The sequence below is a fragment of the Bubalus bubalis genome, chromosome 9 (assembly GCF_019923935.1).
Source record: "Bubalus bubalis isolate 160015118507 breed Murrah chromosome 9, NDDB_SH_1, whole genome shotgun sequence".
Taxonomy (NCBI): domain Eukaryota; kingdom Metazoa; phylum Chordata; class Mammalia; order Artiodactyla; family Bovidae; genus Bubalus; species Bubalus bubalis.
The window spans coordinates 80,187,703-80,209,344 of NC_059165.1; the positions used below are offsets into that span (position 1 = coordinate 80,187,703).

General features: G+C 37.6%; 1 protein-coding gene across 2 annotated transcripts in view; it reads left to right on the forward strand.

Moving 5' to 3' along the window:
- SNX2 (sorting nexin 2) overlaps positions 1–21,642 on the forward strand; it is a 58,758-nt gene that overhangs the window by 13,198 nt on the left and 23,918 nt on the right. For both annotated transcript variants that reach the window (XM_006059503.3, XM_006059504.3), the window contains exons 2-3: positions 16,276–16,393; positions 20,234–20,397. In XM_006059503.3, the coding sequence (XP_006059565.1) occupies positions 16,276–16,393; positions 20,234–20,397 (282 nt within the window). The remainder of the gene's footprint in view (positions 1–16,275; positions 16,394–20,233; positions 20,398–21,642) is intronic.

Below are 21,642 nucleotides of genomic sequence, written 5' to 3' on the forward strand. Positions count from 1 at the left end.
ACTCCAGCTCTTCTTTGGTAGCATAGCATGTTTTTTCCATTCTTTCAGTTTTAACTTATATCTTTAAAGTAGGGCTTTGTAGGCAGTGTATTGTTGTGAATTGTTACTTTTATACACAATCTGGCCACCTCTATATTATAACTAGTGTATTTACATTTTTTGTATTATGTATCTTCAGGCCAAAAAACTTAGCACTTTTTTATTAAAAAAGCTGATCTAGCGATGGCAGATTCCTATAGTTTTCTTTAATCTGAGAATAACTTTATTGCACTGTCATTCCTGAAGGGTGTTTTTGCTGGATATAGAATTCTGCATTGGCATTTCTTTCAGCACTTTAAAGATTTTGTGCTACTGTTTCTGGTCTCTGATTTCTGATGAGAAATATTCAGTTCTTCTGTTTCTTTAAGTGTAATTTTTGTTTGTTTTTCCTTAGCTGCTTCAAGTTTTTAGTTTTAATGTTTAGGTTTCAGCCATTTTTAATGATGAGACTGCATCTAGTTTTCTCTGAAGTAGTCCTGTTTGGAGTTCTCACGTTGCTGGATCTGTAAAGTAATGTCTTGCACCAGATTTGGAGAATTAGCCATAACTTCTTGAAAAAATTTTTTGTGCTGCTCTTTTTGGGGGCTTCAGTAAATGTGATTGTTGAACATTTTATATTGTTTCCCAGATCCTTAGGATTTTGTTCATTTTCTTCATTTCTTTTTCCCTCTCTATTACTCAGATTGAATATTTCCTAAGACTTATCTTCAAGATCACTGACTTTTTCTTTTAAGAACTGTAAAGGGTAAATTTTACTTCCCTGGTAAGCTGACAGATTAATTTCTTTTATGGTTGCTAGAAGTTGACATAATAAAGGATTTTATACTCAGCGCATAGCAAATAGCAGAAGTGTCTTTGTGACTCTTTCCCTTGCCCCTCTCTTGCCAGCATGGTAAGACAGAGGGGCCCAGACCAGCGTTGCACCAGCCTTTGGTTTGTGTCATAGCTGAGAAACTTGAGTTTACAGAACCTAAATCATTTATAATGGACAATGTCTCCCTGTTCTTTGCTCTAGAAAATACAGTATCTTTATTGTTGTTGTTTAATTGCCAAACCATGTCTGACTCTTCTATGACCCCAACGGACTGTAGCCTGCCAGGCTCCTTTGTCCATAGGTTTCCAAAGCAAGAATACTGCAGTGGGTTGCCATTTCCTTCTCCGAGGGATCTTCCCAACCAAGGGGTCAAATCTGCATCTCCCGCATTGCAGATGGATTCTTTCCCATCGAGCCACCAGGGAAGTCTAGTCTTTATTATACTGGATATTAAACAGACCTAATCTTTTGGGGGGAAAGAGGTTAAATATGTTTCCTCAATACCTGTGTTGAATAACCTGTCTTGGATAATTCTGATCACCCAGAAGCTGTTACACTACTCTTCTACCATCACTTCCTCATTCAGTGGCCACTCTCTCCATACTCCTTTCTGTCCAGCTGAGAACAGCTCTTCCTGCACCCACTTGGAAACTGAAAGAGACATGGGGAGGTGGAGGCAGAGGCAAGTGAGTCCTGAGAGCGTTTACCAAGTGACTGCTCAGTGAGCAGAGCAGCAGGGCACTGTGTTGCTGATGGATGGGCACTGATACAAAGTGCACACCTCATAGTCTGCCCACAGAGGGGTGCCTGCTGCCACCCAGCCATTACTGGAGTTGTTCACGGTCCACACCATTCCCATCTTGTTCTCCACTCCCAGGCACTAACCAATGGTAGGAAAGAGTCCTTTCTGTTACATAAACATTCTAGTTTTTCTTTCTCTGTGACTTTGATGTCAAAGAACTATGAATATCCAATATATTAGCATAGTGTGAACGTTTATTTATGATAAGGATACATCCTAGGTTATTAATAGTCTGCGTGTGTTATAATTATATCCTGTATTACAGTTTTTACTTTGAATTGTCGTATCTATTTTAACGAATTGAAGATGGAAAAAGTAGTTTTTGTTATTCAGATATTTAGCATTCCTGTTATGTTTCCTTCTTTCATTGTTTCCTTTTGTATAAATTTTTCTTAAGCTTAAAGAATTTCTTTTAGCATTTTTTTTTAAGACCAGGTCTATTGATGATGAATTATCTTATTTGTACTTCATCTGAAAACTATTTTACCATTATTCCTGAAGGATATTTTTGCTGTTTATAGATTTTTGGGTAGTTTTTTTTTCCATCACTCAGAAACTATTCTTAGACTGTTTTAGTCTTATGATTTCTGATGGGAAATCTACAGTCGTTAAAATTGATATGTCCCTGTGAAAATGGTGGGTTTTTTCTCTCATTGCTTTCATTTTTTTCCCCTAATAGTTTTATTTTTAGCAATGTGATAATATGTTGTAGTCATAGTTTTTTCTGGTTTTATCTTCCTTGAAGTTTGCTCCTATACATTTATATCCTTCAGCTTCAAGAATTTTCAACAGTTTTTTTCTGTATATATTTCTGCAGAAATTTTTCATCTCTCCAGTGACTTCAGTGACATAAATGTTAGACCTTCTAATATCCCACAGATCTCTGAGGTCTTGTTCATTTTATTCAACTTTTTTTCATGATTATTCATATTGGATACTTCATATGGATTTATTTTCAAGTTTACTGACACTTTTCTGTGTCATCTTCATTCTTTTATTGAACCCAGTCTGTAACTTTTTTAGATACTTTGACTTTAGTTCTGGAGTTTTCCTTTTTTCTTTCTTTTCTCTCTCTGTTTTGTTTGTTTTAGTAGGTTCTATTTATTTGCTGCAAACATTCATTTTTTTATTCACTTAAGATATATTTACCGTTATCTCATGGAGCATAGTTCGAAAACCTTGGAAAAGTTTTCTTGGCTAATATTGCAGTATCTGTTTGGGGGTTAGGATCTGTTGATTGTCTTTTTCTCTTGAGATTTGATCACAGGTTCATTACACAAGCACTAAATAATAGCCTTGAGTTGAGATTGACTATTTTTAAGATTGCATGTAACTTTTACAAATTTTGGTGTTTTTCAGAGTTATTATCAAGCAAAGTTAAGAAATGCAAAAAGAAATCAAGTTAGATGACTCTAGATTTAGAAATTGTAAAATAGTGACATGGGTAGTCAAAAAAAGGGGGGGGAGCACCATTATAGCAATTCTGATGTACTTCTTATAAGTTTGAACAAATTTTGGGAGATAGTGAAAGACAGGGTAGCCTGGTGTGCTGTAGTTCGTGGGGTTGCAAAGAGTTGGACACGACTTAGTGACTGAACAACAACAGCAAGGAAATTTATGTAACCATAGACAAGTTAGTGTGCAGGCAAAACTAAAATCCAGAACTTTTGATCCCCAGGAAATTTTGACATTTTAAAAATAAAAATCTCTTATTAATAATCAAGTTGAGTACCCAGGTCTATTATATAGGCCCTTAATGCCTGTTTCTTACTCAAATCAAGTATAATCTCCCTCAGTATCCATACGGCGTTGGTTTTAGGACACACTACAGACACCAGAATCCCTTTTGGGAAGTCTCTTATTTAAAATGGCATAGTGTTCCATATAACCTATACACATCCTCCCATGTACTTTAAAATCATCTCAGATTTTCTTATAATACTTACATCAGTGTAAATGCTTATAAATAGTAAATACAATGTAAATGCAACAGCAACCCACTCCAGTACTCTTGTCTAGGAAATCCCATGGACGGAGGAGCCTGGTAAGCTACAGTCCATGGGGTTGTGAAGAGTCATGGACATGACTGGGTGACTTCACTTTCACTTTTCACTTTCATCCACTGGAGAAGGAAATGGCAACCCACTCCAGTGTTCTTGCCTTGAGAAACCCAGGACGGGAGCCTGGTGGGCTGCTGTCTGTGGGGTCGCACAGAGTCGGACATGACTGATGTGACTTAGTGGCAGCAGCTGTGCAATTGGTTGCTGAAGTAAAAGTGAAAGTTGCTCAGTAGTGTCCTACTTTTTGTGACCCCATGGACTATACAGTCCGTGGAATTCTCAAGGCCAGAATACTGGAGTGGGTAACCCTTCTCTTCTCCAGGGGATTTTCCCAACCCAGAGATCGAATTCAGGTCTCCCCCGTTGCAGGCAGATTCTTTACCAGCTGAGCCACCAGGGAAGCCCAAGAATACTGGAGTAGGTAGCCTATCCCTTCTCCAGCAGATCTTCCCGACCCATGGAACAAACCAGGGTCTCCTGCATTGCAGGCAGATTCTTTACCAACTGAGCTATCAGGGAAGCCCTGAAGGTCGCTCAGTCATGTCTGACTCTTTGAGACCCCATGGACTATATAGTCCATGGAATTCTCCAGGGCAGAATACTGGAGTGGGTAGCCTTTCTCTTCTCCCGGGGATCTTCCCAACCCAGGGATCAAACCCAGGTCTCCCACATTGCAGGCACGTAAAGACCAGCTGAGCCACAAGCTGGTGTGTGGCAAAATCCACTTTATTGAATCTCTCTGGAATTTTAAAAAATATTTTCAGTCTGCAGTTGATTGAATCTGTTGGACCCCCACAAAGAGAGGACCAGCTGCAAAAAACAATACTTATTTGTGTATTGATTGGTTGGTTTTTAAAGAGTATGTATTAATTCTTTTTTTTATAATTTTTTTTATGACTGCGCTGGGCATTCATTGCTGCAGGGCTTTTCTCTAATTGTTGCAAGCAGGGACTACTCTTTGGTTGTGATACACAGGCTTCTCATCGTGGTGGCTCTCTTGTTGGGGAGCATGGGCTGTAGGGCATGCAGGCTTCATTGGTTGTGGCACGTGGGCTCAGTAACTGTGGCTCCCAGGCTCTAGAGCATAGGCTCAATAGTTCAGGTGCACAGGTTTAGTTGCTGGTGGCATGTGGAATCTTCCTGGATCGGGGACTGAACCCATGTCTCCTGCATTGGCAGATAGATTCTTTACCACTGAGCCTCCAGGGAAGCCCAGCAGCATTTATTTTTAATGAGTAGTGTCAGGAAACTGGGTCGTACTCATAGGTAACTATTTCTTTTATATAGTGGCATATTCAAAGCATTTTTCTGTGAAACCAAATGCCACTCTGCTGCTATGTCTTTTGAAAAATAGACTTTACCTTTTAGAGCAGTTTTAAGTTCATAGCAAAATTGAGTGGAAAGTGTAGAGGTTTCCCATATAATGTGCCTACACATGCATTTTTCTGCATTATCAATATCCTCCACCATAGTGGTACCTTTGCTACAATTGGTAAAACTACACTGACAAATCACAATCACCCAAGATCCGTAGTTTACATTAGGGTTCACCCTTGGTGTTGTATGTTCTCTGGGTTTGGGCAAATGTATAATGACATGTGTACTGTTACAATATATTACAGAGTAGTTTCACTGTCCTGAAATTCCTCTCTGCTCTGCTTGTTCATCCCACCCTTCCCCCAATCCACTAGTCTTTACTGTCTCCATAGTTCTGCCTTTTCAACAGCGCAGTATAGTTGTAAATATATAATATGTAGGTCTTTCAGGCTGGCTTCTTTCACATTTAAGTTTCCTCTATGTCTTTTCATGGTTAGCTGCTTCATTTCCTTTTGGTCTGAATAATACAATGCAAACTGTATTGTCTGGATGTACTGTAGTTTGCTTAGCCAGGCACCTACTGAAGAACATCTTCATTGCTTCCAAATTTTAGCAATTATAATTAAAGCTACTGTTAGCATTATGTGGATGTTTTTGTGTGGGTATGTTTTCAGCTCCCCTGGATGACTACTAAAGATCACAGTTGCTGGAACACATAAGAGTATGCTTATCTTATAAATGTACTGCCAAAATGGTCTTCCATAGTGGTTGTACCACTTTGCATTCCCACCAGCAGTGAATGAGAGTTCCTCTTGCTTCACATCCTCATCAGCATTTGGTGGTATCAGTGTTCGAAATTTTGATCACTTTAATAGGCGTCTGGAGTGACTCCACTGTGAGGTGTAGTGTGTCTCACTGTTGTTTCAGTTTGCATTTCTCTGATAACATATGATGTGGGACATCTTTTCATACGGTTATCTGCCATATGTTTATCTTTGGTGAAGTATCTGTTACGGTCTTTGGCCTTTTATTAAATTGGGTTGTTCATTTTCTAATTGTTGAGTTTTAAGAGTTGTTTGTATACTTTGCATAATAAAGCTTTATCAGCTGTGTCTTGAAAATATTTTCTCTCAGTCTGCAGCTTGTTTTTCCATTTTCTTGACATTGTCCTTTGCAGAGTAGTTTTTATTTTAATTTTAGTGAAGTCTGCCTTATGAAATGTTTTTTTCATGGACTGTGCCTCTGTTGTATCTAAAAACTTACTATGAAACATGAGGTTACATCTAGATTTCCTCTTGAGTTATCTTCTAGACACTTTATACTTTAGTGCTCTATCTTTAGGTCAATGATCCATTTTGAGTTGATTTTTGTGAAGGCTGTAAGTTCTATTTCTAGATGCTTTTCTTACATGTAGATTTTCAGTTGTTGCAGCAGTTTGTTGAAAAGACTAATTTTTCCACATTATGTTGCCTTTGCTCATTTGTTGAGAATCATTTGGCTGTTCTGTTGTTTTTCAGTCACTAAGTCATGCCTGACTCTGCAGTCCCATGGACTGCAACATGCCACGCTTCTGTGTTCTTCACTATCTTCCAGAGTTTGTTCAAACTCCCGTCCATTGAGTTGGCGATGCCATCCAACCATCTCATGCTCTCTTGCCCCCTTCTCCGCCTACCCTCAGTCTTTCCCAGCATCAGGGTCTTTTCTAATGAGTCGAATCACCATTAGTCCTTTCAGCATATGATCAGGGTTGATTTCCTTTAGAATTGATTGATTTGATCTCCTTGCAATCCAAAGGACTCTCAAGAGTCTTCTTCAGCATCATAACTCAGAAATATCAATTGTTTGACACGCAGCATTATTTATTGTCCAGCTCTCACATCTGTACATTACTACTGGAAAAACCATCGCGTTGACTATGAGGACCTTTGTCAGCAAAGTGATGTCTCTGCTTTTTAATATGCTGTCTATATGTGTCATAGCTTTCCTTCCACAGAGCAAGTGTCTTTTAACTTCTTGGCTGCAGTCACCATCTGCCGTGATTTTGGAGCCTGAGAAAGTGAACTCTGTCACTGTTTCCACTTTTTCCCTTTCTATTTGCCATGAAGTGATGGGACCAAACACCATGATCTTAGTTTTTTACATGTTGAGTTTTAAGCCAGCCGTTTCACTCTTCTCTTTAACCCTCTTCCAGAGGCTCTTTAGCTTCTTTTCGCTCTCTGCCAAAAGTGATGGTTGTTGATATTTCTCCTATCAATCTTGATTCCAGCTTGTGATTCACCCAGCCCAGCATTTCACATAATGTACTCTGCATATAAGTTAAATTAGCGGGGTGACAATATACAGTCTTGATGCAGTCCTTTTCCAATTTTGAACTAATCGGTGGCTCAGACAGTAAAGCGTCTGAGACCTGGTTCGATCCCTCGGTCGGGAAGATCTCCTGGAGAAGGAAATGGCAACCCATTCTAGTACTCTTGCCTGGAAAATTCCTTGGACGGAGAAGCCTGGTAGGCTACAGCCCATGGGATTGCAGAGAGTCGGACATGACTGAGCGGCTTCAGTGTCAGTGTCAATGTTGTCCCATGTCTAGTTCTAACTGTTGCTCCTTGACTCGAATACAGGCTTCTCAGGTGACAGTTAGGGTGGTCTGGTATTCCTGTTTCTTGAAGAATTTTCCACAGTTTGTTGTGATCCACACAGTCAAACGCTTTGGCATAGTCAATGAAGTGGAAGTAGATGTTCTTCTGGAATTCCCATGCTTTCTCTATGATACAGCGAATGTTGGTAATTTGATATCTGGTTCCTCTGCCTTTCTAAATCCAGCTTGTACATCTGGAATTTCTTGGTTCACGTAATGCTGAAGCCTAGCTTGAAGGATTATGAGCATTACCTTGCTAGCAAGTGAAAAATGAGCCCAATTGGGTGATAATTTGAACATTCTTTGACATTGATCTTCTTTGAGATTGAAATGAAAACTGACTTTTTCCAGTCCTGTGGCCACTGCTTTCTTTTCCAAATTTACTGGCATATGGAGTGTAGCACTTTAATGGCATTATCCTTCAGGATTTTAAGTAGCTCAGTTGGAATTCCATCACCTCCACTAACTTTGGTAGTAATGCTTGCATTCAATATCACAGTAATCCAAATCTGTGCCCCAACCAGTATGCTGAAGAAGCTAAAATTGAACAGTTCTATGAAGACCTATAAGACCTTCTAGAACTAACACCCAAAAAAGATGTCCTTTTCATTATAGGGGACTGGAATGCAAAAGTAGGAAGCCAAGAGGTTCCTGGAGTCACAGGCAGATTTGGCCTTGGAGTACAGAATGAAGCAGGGCAAAGACTAATATAATTTTGCCAAGAGAACACACTGGTCATAGCAAACACCCTCTTCCAACAACACAAGAGAAGATTCCACACATGGACATCACAGATGGTCGATACTGGAATCAAATTGATTATATTCTTTGCAGCCAAAGATGGAAAAGCTCTAAACAGTCAGCAAAAAACAAGACTGGGAGCTGACTGTGGCTCATATCATGAACTCCTTATTGCCAAATTCAGACTGAAATTGAAGAAAGTAGGGAAAACCACTAGACCATTCAGGTATGACTTAAATCAAATCCCTTACAATTATACAGTGGAGGTGACAAACAGATTCTGGGGCTTAGATCTGATCGATAGAGTGCCTGAAGAACTATGGACAGAGGTTTGTGACATTGTACAGAAGGCAGTGATCAAGACCATCCCCAAGAAAAAGAAATGCAAAATGGCAAAATTGTTGTCTGAGGAGGGCTTCAGACAACAGCTTTTCTTCTTGAGAAAAGAAGAGAAGCTAAGGACAAAGGAGGAAAGGAAAGATATTCCCATTTGAATGTAGAGTTCCAAAGAATATCAAGGAGAGATAAGAAAGCCTTCTTCGGTGATCAGTGCAAAGAAATAGAGGAAAACAACAGAATGGGAAAGACTAGAGATCTCTTCAAGAAAATTAGAGATATGAAGGGAACGTTTCATGCAAAGATGGGCACAACAAAGGACAGAAATGGTATGGACCTAACAGAAGCAGAAGATATTAAGAAGAGGTGGCAAGAATACACAGGAAAACTGTACAAAAAAAGATCTTCAGGACCCAGATAACCATGATGGTGTGATCACTCACCTAAGCCAGACATCCTGGAATGTGAAGTCAAGTGGGCCTTAAGAAGCATCACTACGAACAAAGCTAGTGGAGGTGATGGAATTCCAGTTGAACTATTTCAAATCCTAAAAGATGATGCTGTGAAAGTGCTGCACTCAATATGCCAGCAAATCTGGAAAACTCACTAGTGGCCACAGGACTGGAAAAAGTCAGTTTTCATTCCCACCCCAAAGAAAGGCAGTGCCAAAGAATGCTCAAACTACCACACAATTGTACTCATCTCACACACTAGCAAAGTAATGCTCAAAATTCTCCAAGCCAGGCTTCAACAATACGTGAACTGTGAACTTCAGATGTTCAAGCTGGTTTTAGAAAAGGCAGAGGAACCAGAGATCAACTTGCCAACATCTGTTGGATCATCGAAAAAGCAAGAGAGTTGAAGAAAAACTTCTATTTTTGCTTTATTGACTTCGCCAAAGCCTTTGACTGTGTGGATCACAATAAACTGAAAATTCTTGAAGAGATGGGAATACCAGACCACCTGACCTGCTTTCTGAGAAATCTGTATGCAGGTCAAGAAGCAACAGTTAGAACTGGACATGGAATAACAGACTGATTCCAAATGAGGAAAGGAGTACGTCAAGGCTATATATTGTTACCCTGCTTATTCAACTTATATGCAGAGTACATCATGAGAAATGCTGGTGGTTCAATCACAAGCTGAAATAAAGATTGCCAGGAGAAATATCAATAGCCTCATGTATGGCAGAAAGCAAAGAACCAAAGAGCCTCTTGATGAAAGTGAAAGAGGAGAGTGAAAAAGTTGGCTTAAAACTCAACATTCAGAAAACTAAGATCATGACCTCTGGTCCCATCACTTCATGGCAAATAGATGGGAAAATAATGGAAATAGTGACAGACTTTATTTTGGGGGGCTCCAAAATCACTGCAGATGGTGATTGCAGCCATGAAATTAAAGACGCTTGCTCCTTGGAAGAACAGTTATGACCAACCTAGATAGCATATTAAAAAACAGAGACATTCCTTTGCCAACAAAGGTCTATCTAGTCAGCTCTGTTTTTTCCAGTAGTCATGTATGGATGTGAGAGTTGGACTGTGAAGAAAGCTGAGCACCAAAGAATTGATGCTTTTGAATTGTGGTGTTGGAGAAGACTCTTGAGAGTCCCTTGGACTACAAGGAGATCCAACCAGTTCATGCTAGAGGAAATCAGTCCTGAATGTTCATAGGAAGGACTGATGCTGAAGCTGAAATTCCAATACTTTGGCCACCTGATGTGAAGAGCTGACTCATTTGAAAAGACCCTGATGGTGGGAAAGATTGATGGCAGGAGGAGAAGGAATGACAGAGGATGAGATGGTTGGATGGCATCACCAACTCAATGGAGATGAGTTTAAGTAAGCTCTGGGAGTTGGTAATAGATAAGGAAGCCTGACGTGCTGCAGTCCATGTGGATGCAAAAAAGTCATACACGACTAAGCAACTGAACTGAACTGAAGGCTTCCTAAGGCCTACTTGACTTCATACTCCAGGAGGTCTGGCTCTCCGTGAGTGACCACACCATTGTGGTTATCTGGGTCATTAAGACTTTTTTTGTGTAGTTCTTCTGTGTATTCTTGCCATGTCTTCTTAATCTCTTCTGCTTCTGTTAGGTCCTTACCATTTCTGTCCTTTATCCTACCCATCCTTGCATGAAATGTTCACTTGATATCTCCAATTTTCTTGAAGAGATCTCTAAACTATTCCATTCTGTTGTTTTCCTCTATTACTTTGCATTGTTCTCTTAAAAAGGCTTTCTTATCTCTCCTTGCTGTTCTGTGGAACTCTGCATTCAGTTGGTTTTATCTTTCCCTTTCTCCCTTGCCTTTCTTTCACTTTTCTTCTTTCCTTTGCTATTTGTAAGGTCTCCTTAGACAACCATTTTGCCTTCTTGCATTTCTTTTTCTTTAGGCTGGTTTTTGGTCACCACTTTCTCTGTAGTTACTGACCTCCATCCATAGTTTTTCAGGCACTCTGTGTATCATATCTAATCCCTTGAATTATTTGTTACCTCCACTGTACAGTCAGAAGTGGTTAAGATTATACCTAAACTGCTTAATGGTTTTCCCTACTTTCTTAATAAGTCTGAATTTTGCAATATGGAGCTCATGATCTGAGTCACAGTCAGCTCCAGGTCTTGTTTTTGCTGACTGTAGAGAGCGTCTCCATCTTCAGCTGCAAAGAATATAATCAGACTGATTTCAGTATTGACCCTCTGGTGATGTCCTTGTCTAGAGTTGTCACTTCTGTTTTTGGAAGAGGGCGTTTGCTATGACAGGTGTGCTCTCTTGACAAAACTCTGTTAGCCTTTGCCCAGCTTCATTTTCAAGGCCAAACTTGCCTCTTAACTCCAGGTATCTCTTGACTTCCTACTTTTGCATTCCAATCCCCATATGATGAAAAAAGTATCTCTTTTTGGTGTTAATTCTAAAAGGTCTTGTAGGTCTTTATAGAACTGTTCAACTTCAGCTTCTTCAGCATTAGTGGTTGGGACATAGACTTGAATTACTTTGATGTTCAGTGGTTTCCCTTGGAAACAAACTGAGATCATTCTGTCGTTGAGATTGTACCCAACTGCGTTTCAGACTCTTGTTGATAATGAGGGCTACTCCATGTCTTCTAAGGAATTCTTGCCCACCGAAGTAAACCTGATGGTCATCTGAATTAAATTCAGCCATTCCCATCCATTTTAGTTCACTGGTTTCTAATTTGTCAGTGTTTACTTTTACCATCTCGTGCTTGACCATGTCTAGTTCACCTTAATTCATGTACCTAACATTTCAGGTCCTATACTTTATTCTTCTTTACAGCATCAGACTTACCTCTCAACACCAGATACACTCACAACTGAGTGTTGTTTCCACTTTGGCCCAGCCTCTTCCTTCTTTTTGGAGCTATTTTTCCACTCTTCCCCAGTAGGATATGACACCCTCTGACCTGAAGGGCTCATCTTCCAGTGTCATACCTTTTTGACTTTTCATAATGTCCACAGAGTTCTCAAGGCAGGAATAATGGAATGGTTTGCCATTCCCTCCTGGCTTCATTGAGTTCCACAAGCCCCTTGGCCACAAGACTGCCATCCGTGAAGGACTTGCTGATAGTGAGTGAGTCTATCTCTAGGCTCTCTATCTGTCCCCCTAGTCTGTTTGGTCTTTTACCTGTACCAGGCTGTGTCAGTTACTGTGGCCTCATGGTGAGTCTTGAGGTCAGGAGCTGCAGTCCTCCCACTGTGTTCTTCTGGTTCAGTAATGTACTGTCTCTTCTGGGTTTTGTGCTTCTCCGTGTAAACTTTGTCATCATTCTATCGATACCCACAAAATAGCTTGCTGGAATTTTGATTGGTATTGCATTGAACCTGTGGTTCAAAGTCAGGAAGAATGGACATCAGTATTGAGTCTTCCTATTCATGAATATGGAATATCTCTCCATTTATTTAGTTCTTTAATTTTGTTCATTAGAATTGTTTAGTTTTCCTCATAGGGATTTTGTGCATATTTTGTTAGATTTCTTCCTAAGTGTTTAGTTGTTTTGGGTGCTGATATAAATGGTATTTTTTTCTTTTTAAATTTCAAATTCTATTTGTTGATGGTATATAGAAGTAATTAGCTTCTGTAGGTTAATGTTGTATACTGCAACCTTGCTATAATTGTTTATTAGTTCTGGAAGCCTTTGTCAATTCTTCTGGATTTTATTTCCTTTTTTACCTTTACTGCATTAGCTTGGACTTGCAGCGTGATGTTGACAAGCAGTAATGACAGCAGGCATCCTTGCCTTGTTCTTGCTCTTAGTGAGAAAGCCCTTAGTTTTTCTTTAAATGTAATGTTCGGGGTAGATGTTTTTTTTAGCTATTCCTCAAATTGCAGCAATTCCTCTTCCGTGAATGGGTGTTGGAGCCACTCTGCTATTTTTATGTATATATACTTAACGGTATTTCAAACTTTATTGTAGACAGTCTGGTTGACAGACTTACTGCCATTTCTTACACATATTCATAGTTATTTTCTTAGAGTTGAGTTAACAGATAGTCATTGAGTGTTCACTGCCAGGAACCTGGTAAAAAGAAATAAAATAAGACATTCTTCTTTCCATACAGAGTTGTTAGTCTATAAATAGATAATAATGGTAATAGAGAAATTATGACAAAAGAAACAGATATGCATTGGAAGCATATATACCACTCACCTAACCATATTCAATTAGAGGGTTGTCAGGAACATCTTCTGGAAAAAGCTTATAGGAAAAGCTTATTTGTTTTTAAGTTCCTTCAAGAAAAACATGCTAAGGTGAGTTGACGCCTACCTTTGTGAGAATTTGGAGATGTAGTAATGAGCTCCTGAGAGAAAAGAAAACTGCTTTTTAAAATTTTCCCATAAGGAATTTAAACTGTTTTGAAAGCTGTAAAGAAATGTCCTTATGCCATAGGGGATCGTTACTCAAAAAACTGATCAGACAAATGTTATTAATTAGAAATGGCCTTAAAGTAAAATTGATAATTTACCCTTACTACTTAATAACTTATGCCAGAAAGTGAAAAAGAACTAAAGAGCCTCTTGATGAAAGTGAAAGAGGAGAGTGAAAAAGTTGGCTTAAAGCTCAACATTCATAAAACTTAAGATCATGGCATCTGGTCCCATCACTTCATGGCAAATAGATGGGGAAACAGTGGAAACAGTGGCAGACTTCATTTTGGGCTCCAAAATCACTGCAGGTGGTGATTGCAGCCATGAAATTAAAAGGCACTTACTCCTTGGAAGGAAAGTTACGACCAACCTAGATAGCATGTTAAAAAGCAGAGACATTACTTTGTCAACAAAGGTCCATCTAGTCAAGGCTATGGTTTTTCCAGTGGTCATGTATGGATGTGAGAGTTGGACTATAAAGAAAGCTGAGCACCGAAGAATTGATGCTTTTGAACTGTGGTGTTGGAGAAGACTCTTGAGAGTCCCTTGGACTGCAAGGAGATCCAACCAGTCCATCCTAAAGGAGATTAGTCCTGGGTGTTCATCAGAAGGACTGATGTTGAAGCTGAAACTCCAGTGCTTTGGCCACCTGATGTGAAGAGCTGACTCATTTGAAAAGACCTTGATGCTGGAAAAGATTGAAGGCGGGCGGAGAAGGGGACGACAGAGGATGAGATGGCTGGATGGCATCACTGACTCAATGGACATGGGTTGGGTGGACTCCAGGAGTTGGTGATGGACAGGGAGGCCTGGCATGCTGCGATTCATGGGATTTCAAAGAGTCAGACATGACTGAGTGACTGAACTGAACTGAATTAATAACTTTATTCATTAATATGTACCATTAAGTAAGTGGAAAGGCAACAGTACAAACTGGGAGAAAATTTTATTCTCCATACATACGTGATACATATCTAGAACTTCTATCTATACTATGCAAAGAACTCCTACAAATCAGTAACAACAATAGAAAAATAGGGAAAATACTTAAAGAGACCCTTCACAAAAGAAGATATCCAAATGTCTGTTAAATATATGAAAAACTGCTCACCATCATTACTCATCAGGAAAATGCCAATATACATCACAGTAATGTGCACTTTATACTCTCCATAATAGCTTAAGTGAAAACATGAAATATATTTAAGTGTTGACAAGGATATAAAGCAGCTGGAAGCTCTATATATTACTGGTGTGTGTGTGTGTGATTCACACAGTCGTGTCCAACTCTAACCCCACGGACTGTAGCCCTCCGGGTTTCTCTGTCCATTGGATTCTACAGGCAGGAATACTGGAGTGCATTGCCATTCCCTTCTCCAGAGGATCTTCTGACCCAGGGATCGAACCCTGGTCTCTTGCATTGCAGGCAGATCCTTTACCGTTGAGCTACAGGGAAGTCCTATATTACTGGGGGGAGTGTAAATTATATAACTGCTTTAGAAGATTTTTAGTGATATCTTCTAAAGCAGAACATTTACCTATCCTGTGACTCAGGTATTCCACTCCTAGGTACATAACAAACAGAAATTTGTTCACTGTTTGCTAAAAGATATATGTGCTGGACAGTTCATACAGCACTGTTGGTAGTGGTAAAAAACTGGTAATGAAATTTGAAAACCTAGGTGCTCATCAACAGCAAAATGGATCAGTTGTGGTGTATTTACACAGTGGAATATTTACATCAACAAAGATGAGTGTTCTGTTATTACATGCAACAATATAAGAGTCTTGTATACATAGCATTAAGGTCAAAAAACACAACAGAAAAAAAAATGTGTTTTGGATGATTCTAGTTCTGTGAAGAGCAAAAACAGGAAAAACGAATCCTTGTTGGTGGAAGCCTAGGTTGGGAGAGGGTAAAGAATGGTGGGGAGCATGAGTGGAGCTTTTCGATTTGATAATGTTCTCTTTCTTGATCTGGGTGCTGACTACACAGGTGTGTTGGGTTTTGAAAATATATAGCTGTGCACTTTCGGTATATACAACTTCCTTTTTGTGTTATGTATTTTTTTTAAGTACTGGTTTTAACATTATAAGAAAACTGTGATAAATCTAAAAGCTTTACAGTGTTGATTCAATTTTGCTGATTTTTGTACTTTCAGAAATATAAAAATATTCCTTTAGCTTAGTTGACATGTAAATAATCGGGAATTTTTTAGTTTGAAAATACAGAAATTTTAGAATAATTGTAGTCTTAAGTCAACTACTGCTAAACCTTTTTCTTAAAGTATTAATTTGAACTTCTTATTCAACATATTTGCAAGGTCTGATTTTTACTATTATATGATATATACTGTATAAAACATTAAAATTTGTTTTTGTTAATTATAACTAAACTTGACAGATTAGTATATCTAACTGGGTGACTGGAAAAGATTTTCTGTTTTAAATCTTAAGTGACTTCTTGTTAACAAAGAAGGTGAGTGAAAGTGTGTTTTTGGTTATTTCTTACCCTCAGAGGAGGAACTGTAAATAGATGTTCTTATTCTTTCTTCTCTGCTTATCAGGAGAATGTTCTATTTCTGTAATATCTGGAGACATAATTATAACAGACAAACATGGCAATCCATTATCAATTTTTTTTTTAACAGTCAAGTCCATCATCTCCGGATCCAGCTAGCTTTCTTGCAGAAGATATTAGTACAAACTCCAATGGTCCAAAACCTGCAGAAGTTGTGCTAGATGATGACAGAGAAGATCTTTTTGCAGGTAATTGTAAATAGCTTTTTTTTTTTTTAAGTAATTGTCAATTGTAGCATATATCCTATCAGAAAATATTCTCTTGAAACTAACATTTTCTGTGAAGTGCTATTGATGGCTTTTCTTGTTAACGACTTAGGAGGATAGGAAATTTTAGTTACTTTGCTTTGTGAAAAATAAAATTGTTGTGAGAAGCACGAATGTGATCCTTTCTAGTTTTAAGTGTTTGGAAATAAGTCACACGAATAATTTGATTGTTTTGAGCAGTACTTGGACACAAACTAATGGTTGTGGCATTCAGACTTTGAGAAATAGCAATGATTATATTCTTTCTTACTTACAGTTTTTCACAAAGCAAAATTAAACTCTGAACTTAAGAATTACTTTATTCATATTCTATATATATTTGAAATCTGTTTTAAAAATGTTTCAGTATTTACCATGAGTTCCATTTTGATTCAATTTTAAGTGAATAAATTGATGCTTCAGGAATTTATTTTTGATATGGGGGCAGGATTTGGTGTAGTCTCTTTCTACCTTTAAAAAATTGGACCCTCTTCAAAACAATTACCTGCTTTAAGATTAAAATTTAAATACAAATTAATGTTTGGCTATTAAAAAGCAGCATCTTCCTTAGAATTAATGGCACAAATAATTGCAATAGTAAATCTTTGTGTGTTTGAGAGCTTAGTTTACCTAAACTGGCTTTCTTTGAGTTAAAACTTGATAATGTATCCTCCCTCAGCTTTTATAGTGGTTGAATATTGAAACCATCCTGTATTTTTTTTAATATAAGTATATTTAAGAATACAGTCCTCTATGACAGAGGTCCATAATAATTTCCTGTTTAATGTGTGAAAAGTTTTCACTACAGATGAATTCATGTATTTTGTGAATTCATGTCAGAAAATTAAAATGTGAAGACAGTCATTTGCCCAGCCACCCCCTCCCCTTTTCTGTAGCTACCTAACAACTTAGAGTATAATGACAGTTAACCAAAATTGTAATACTCCTTTTTCTTTTCTTTCATTGACTTTTTCCTAGGAGATCCTTAGAAGTTTCTTCATGGCATTTATGTTTTAATCTGAAAGATGACAGAAGTAGCTGCTAATCTAAAATTGTGGTTATTCCTCTAATAGTAGAGGGTCATAAATAGAACACTTGGATTATCCATTGTATTAAAGAGTCTCTAAGTCTCAGAATTCTATGTTAATGAGTGTGCTGAAGCTCTAAAGCAGAACTCTGTGTCTCTGCCTAGGAAGATGGTTTTCTTGTTTACAGTGTGCCCTGCTGATCAAACAGTTTGCCACGTCAGGGCTGTGCAGTGATATTTGCCCACAAAGCTCAACTAGAAAAATCTTTTTTGTGTTAGTGTACCTAGTGCAGAGTATACTAAACATAGTGATTGATCCGTGGTCAATGTCAGTGTTTTTGTTTTTAAGGAGAAACAGAGATGAAGCAATAAAAATATTCTTCTGTTTCTTTTGTTATCTGCAGACACTTTTTATGCTTTATCTTTTATCTTAAACTCAGCTATATTTCATAATGACATCATTAGGTTTCCTAAGGCCTGTATAAGAGAAGAAACTATAGGTATTGGTCTAGTGACTTAGCTATTCTGATTTTAAAACCATTATGAGATTAGATTGTAATTGGTATGTATGCCAATATACTTTGGGTAGCACTTCAAATACTATTATTATGTCAGAAGTGGCGTCAGAAAAAGTTCAGGCATGACTTTGTTACTGTTACTAGCTTACTTACAGGATGTTCACCAAACATGGGTTACTAGAGAGCCCCTTTCCACCGTCAGTACCATCCTCCACTAAGGTTCACTGAACACATTGTAGGAAACTGTCCTGGAGGAGTAAGTGAGGGTGAACAAGTTGCCAGTGTTGAAATTGTCCTAGACTTTTAGAACTTGGTTCTGCCAGGGTAGTTAGTGTATTTCACTTACTCTTTTCAGCAGATTATACCAAATCCAAAGTTTAACAAGTATTCCTTTGTTTGAAAAATTCTCTGGTGTCTGTGGTATGAGTGAACTGTTACTTAGCTGACATTGACATAATCAATTTACACTTACCTTCAAAGTGTCTCTCTCAAGGAAATGTTAATCTTTATACTTAGTATATATGGGACTTTTTTCTGTATAAAAAGAAAAACTTTGACTTATTTTTTTATTGAGGTATAGTTGATACACAGTATCATAAGTTTCAGGTGTACAATATAGTGATTTACAGTTTTTCAAGTTTATACTCCACTTATAGTTTTAAAATGTTGGCTGAAATCCCTGTGATGTACAATATATCCTTGTAGATTATTTATTTTATGCATAGTAGTTTGTACCTCTTTAATTCAAAGTAGACATTTTTAATACCTCAAAAATTCAAGAGGTATCTTATTGCTTCAAGTAAATAACATGTTATTACTGATATACTCTTTGAGGTATTAAAATGGCTTACTGTCTGTTGTTACTACTTTCTCAAACTTTGTAGAATCTAAGAACCTCAGGTTAGAAATCACTGATCTAGTCCTGTTTCATTTACAGTCCTGCTTGCCTTTTCTTGGTATCAGTTCTATAAACCAGCAGAACTGTGGTTATTATTTTGGCCACTGATTATAAATTTTACTTTTCTGGCTTTGCTTTTAACTTACTCAGTTATGATTGATTCCTGAACAATATGGATTTGAAATGCTCAGGTCCACTAATACGCATTTTTAAAAATTAGTAAATACTACAGTACACCTTGATCGGAGGTTGATTGAATCCAAGAATGTGGAACCTCTAAAACAGAGGAGCCATGTATATGGAAAGCCCAGATATAAGTTATACTCAGAGTTTTGACTGTGTAGAGGGTTGGTGGCCCTAACCCCCATGTTGTTCAAGGGTCAACTGTGTTTCATTTTTGTGGAATGCTTCCCTCATTTTTTTCTCTAAATCCATTCAGATCTTTTCAGTTCAGTTTCATAAAATATTCCCTATTTTCCCCAGCCTAGCTTATTCTCTCCCATCTCAACTCAAATTATAGTTTGTTCTATAGTTCATATGGCAGGTAAACATTTTGTTATGCTCTTTATATTGTTCTCTTGGCTGTTATTTGTTTTTTATTATTTAACATTCCACATGTTTGTGTCTTATTTTCCTGACTAGATTATAAACTCCCTGAGGGCAGGCATGGTACTTTACATCTTTTTGTGTTTCTTCATTGCATTTAGCACAATGTTACATAGCTTTTAGACACTCAGTTTATTGATTTGTTTTGTTTATAAATATATTTAGTTTTAGATTTTTCAAGTGAACAAGCACTTTAAATGCAAACCTAAACACCTATTTCTTTGTGTATATTTGTGTATTCAGCTAATATCCAGTAATCTTTAGCAGTTAATTGCTTTAGATTACTAACTTTGTGGACTTCCCATAACAGATTTTTAATCCCAGTTGGGATAGTTCTGAGCAGCTTTCTGCTATAAAGTTTGTGTTTGTGTGTATAAAAGAATCATAATGTTAGCCTGAATACAAGATTTTGGAAGGTAAGTTACCACAAGTATTAGATATATTATAGATCCAAACACGAATGTGGAATTATTCACATCATTGCTTTCCTACTAGCTTTATACCACTAGTATAGATAACTATGTTGACTTACTGGAATTCTTCCTAAAATCAACAAAATCACTGTTGGTTTTAAAGTTTTAAATAAACCACTAAGGATAGATTCATAAATTATTTATAACAATTATTTTAAAATAATATTTTGATATTATGGGTTATATAAAAATGTTTCATAATTCATTGCCTGCTCTACTTGTTACCAGTATCCTCAACTAACTTGTTTAATTTGTATCTAGAAGCTACAGAGGAAGTTTCTCTGGACAGTCCAGAAAGGGAACCTATACTCTCCTCAGAACCTTCTCCTGCAGTCACACCTGTGACCCCCACAACACTCATTGCTCCCAGAATTGAATCAAAGAGTATGTCTGCTCCTGTTATCTTTGATAGATCCAGGGACGAGGTATGGAAAAATGTTTATATTCTAAATTAATATGTAAATAATAACTTTTTTTTTGTTCCTCACCCAGTGTTTCTCTTCTGTCCGTCATTTGTAATCAAAGCCTTTTAGACATTTCCAAAAAGAACACTAAAGAGGTTGGGTGATTTGGTTTCTAAATTTATCCCCACACTTTTTAATCCAATAACTTGAATACATCACTTTCCTTCTCAAGTCAGGCAGTTTGTCATTTGTGATCTTACAGTAATAGTCCCATGGGCTTAGGCACCTGGCTGCTGCAGTTCATGTGGTCGCAGAGTCGGACAGGACTGAGTGACTGACACTGTGTTGGCAGAGCAGGGGATGTGTTCTGAGTGCAGAGGAAGCATGAGGGCCTTCTAGGGTGTAATGATGGTGTTTTTTCTTGATCTCGGTTCTGGTTACAGAGATGTGTTTACTTTGTTAAAGTTATTGAGCTGTATACCTAGGATTTATATGCTTTATATATGTTACAGTTCAGATAAGGCTTACTTTTCAAAAATCTGTGCAGTAGGGCAACTTGAAAAAAATTATCCTTAGAAAAACATACTTTTCTGAAGTCTTAGAATATGAATGTTGCTTTTAAATTTTGAAAGATTGAATAGTTCCTGTGTTTTCTTCTTGAAAATAACAAACCTTTCCCTCAGAACTACTGTTAACAGGGATTGCTTACTTACAATGGCATAAGAAGTGCTTCTGTGGAGTCTCATAGGTTTATCATTTTTCCTGCTTCTTTCCTCAGTGAGCTTTGTAGTGCTTTTATTGGCTTCAAGAAGAACATGTGTTTACTAGGTAATTAGAGAAATCATGATGCTCAAGTTGCTTATCATAATTTCTGCAAGTATGTAGGATTCTACTGGCAAAAGTAATGGCTACTCCTGGTTTTTAAAGAGGAGAGATACAGCTTTTAAAAATAGTAATACTAAAAATAATTAAGGAATTATTTTCATAATCTGCATCTGAAGATTGAACAAAAATATTCCACAGTATTCCTCCAGAAGTTTTCTTTACATCTGAGGAGTCGGAGGAACACAAGATTTTCTGTTGCTTCTCCCAGTTATCCTTTTCCTATTGTCTTTTTGTGTGTGTGTATTTTTCACATAGACAGGAAATGTAAAAGCTTTCATTGATTTTCAGAAATGGAGTGCTGAGTGACTCTCAAATTGTTTCATGTGGCAGTGATCCTAATAAAAGATAGATGGTAAAAGTTATACTTATTACTGTTATGAT